General features: G+C 44.3%; 1 protein-coding gene across 1 annotated transcript; it reads left to right on the top strand.

Annotated features, from left to right (window-relative positions):
- Window positions 1–2,080: 2,080 nt before the first annotated feature.
- Window positions 2,081–2,626, top strand: LOC140949742 (mite group 2 allergen Der p 2-like). The gene has a single exon (XM_073398879.1). It carries the CDS (start codon window positions 2,081–2,083, stop codon window positions 2,624–2,626), a length of 546 nt encoding a protein of 181 aa, XP_073254980.1.

Raw genomic sequence — 2,626 nt, 5'->3', positions numbered from 1 at the left:
ATAAGAGTTGCAAACAATAGCCAAGAAAAGTTTACAATTTTACATGTTCCTCACATAGGATTTCTGTGTTCTTACTTAGACTCAGACGAGATTTTGTTATAAGGAAGGTGGTTAGAAAACAAGGGGTTAATATACATGCTGCTTTGCGAAGATTTCGTAAAATTTGATGTTTAAACCAATCCGAAATTTAGTAGAGACAATGGAAAAGTTAGCACCTTTCAGTGCATTCCGACGCGTTCATTGGGTTTAAATTGCTTCTTTCCTTATCTGAACCGTTAATTAAAAGTTCTGGTTATGGTATGTAAAAGGGTGCCATTTGTCAATAGAAGGTTTTTGAAAGGGGTTCCTTTTCAGTCAAAAACGGTGTGTAAAAGGGTAAGGGGTTGGGCCTCGGGTTCAGGAGCCTCCCCGTATAAAGCTTTGTTGAGTACCCCCCGGTTCCCTAACACATATTCGCAGATCACCGGATAAGGAGAATTTTAGGTCAGTAACGCTATCCAACCTTTTTGAACATCCTGATTTCAATCGAATTGCTTGTAACAACAGTTCAGATTATCCTGCTTAGCAACCTGTCTGATCTTGCACGCGACACATGAGGATGACATGACAGGGAAGAGGCGCCGGCGGGAGCAGAAGATCGCACTGATTGCGGCACGTGGTATTAAGACAAATTCTAATTCTATCCAACCTTTAGAACATTCTGATTTCAATCGAATTACTTGTAACAACAGTTAGAGTATCCTACATAGCAACCTGTCTGATCCTGCACGCGACACATGAGGATGACATGACAGGGAAGAGGCGCCGGCGGGAGCAGAAGATCGCACTGATTGCGGCACGTGGTATCAAGACAAATTCTAATTTCAACCATGACATGAGCTTGCCCTATTTCTAACTTCCCTTTGGAGACTCCACGTGCCGTTGAGATGAAATCAAACACAGCTGGTTTCGACTATCAGTTTCAGCCGTTGAATGTCGCTCGTTGGACGTTGGCCCTCCCAACTGACCTCCACTGGACCACGTTTTGTGCAGCACGATGCCAGTGTTTTACAAAACTATTTATAAGTCATTCCTCCATCTCGTCTTTGGCCTTCCTTGGTTCGTTGTGTGTCCTCGGGGCGTCCAGAGGGTCGTCCAACGGTTGTCTGTTCTTCTCTTCTGAGATTGCTATTAAAAAAAAAGGTTTCGTGTCTTTTTCAAAGCCACCAAAATGCACCTGTCACTTTCACAGACCACAATGAGAGATTCCCCCCCCCCCCCCCCCTCTCATACACTTCAATCAATTAGTGAAATCACAGGTAGCCCAAGCTCGAAATACAGTAGAACCTCGATAACTAGTACTCGGATAACTCGAATTCCCCGCCAACTCGAACTAAATTTCCTTTCCCTTGATCAAAATTTCACTGAAATTTACCCCGATAACTCGAATTCCCCGCTAACTAGAACTGTTTTTCGTTGCTCTTCAGAGTTCGAGTTACCGGGATTCTACTGTATAAGCATCGACGAACATCGGGATTTGTATGGGGAAAAAACCTATCGTTTCCGTAACCTGCGAAAATGAAAGGATTTCAATAAAAAAAAAAACAGCTTACCTTACATGAAATGTGTGTCCCATCTATCCTGTGTGGTCCATGGGCCGATTTATGGCCGTTTCATGGATTGTACTGTAAACGGTTTTCTCTCTATATAAAGGTAAACCTTACGCAACAATGCCGATGTTCGCCGATGCTCATGTTTCGAGCTTGGGCTACCTGTGGTGAAATGCTTGCCCTTTCATATACCTGAAGCCTGAAAAAAGGTACCCCTTAGCTTTCGGGCAGAGTCTCCCTGTACAGGCCATTATAAGGAGTATTTCAAAGTTTCTCTTCTCTTGTAAAGACGATTTACCCAAGAGTTTCAGCAAAACGACTGCCCCGTGATGCAAAAAGCCCACTTCCGGTTGACGTCCGTCGCTCAAAAACGTTCTTGCTTAAGCTCCCTATTATAAGGGGTACCCCCAGGGGGAAGAACGCGAGGAGCACGGGATCATTTTCCAGACAGCGCTCGGCTACATCACATGCTATCATCACGAGGTCTTGTGATGCGGATACACCTTTTCATAACATTACATGCATCTGCGCACCGATACTTTGCTGCAGTTGTTCCAGCTACTGTTGGCAAGATGAACACGTCCCAAGTGAAGATTTTCCTGTCTGGCCTGATGTTTTTGGCACTCTGCTGCACTGCAGTGTTTGGAAAAAAGGTAGAGGTTAAGAGCTGTGGAGGCTACTCGGAAGTTTCTTCACTGGATATAACGCCCTGTGACGCTGTTCCTTGTTCATTCAAGAGGGGAACCTATGTGAATACCACGGTCATTTTCAAAACAACGGAAGAGCTTAAAAGTGGGAAATTGAAGCTTGATGTAATTTATCCTCTTCCGATGTCCTTGCCAGTAGACAAACCTGACGTATGTAAAGGTCACAATCTCGTTTGTCCGTTGGAGCCGGGAGAAGAATACAAGTTCTTTTCGACCTTGGAAGTGAAGAGGGTTTTTCCTCCCTTTAAAGGGGTAAAGATACAGGCTAAAGTCAAGGATCAAGCCAAAAAGACCGCTATGTGTATTCAGTTTGATGCCGATATCGTCTGA

The sequence above is a fragment of the Porites lutea genome, chromosome 10 (assembly GCF_958299795.1).
Source record: "Porites lutea chromosome 10, jaPorLute2.1, whole genome shotgun sequence".
Taxonomy (NCBI): Eukaryota; Metazoa; Cnidaria; class Anthozoa; order Scleractinia; family Poritidae; genus Porites; species Porites lutea.
Note: the sequence above shows the minus strand (reverse complement) of the source record. Positions and strands in the feature narration are given on the sequence as shown.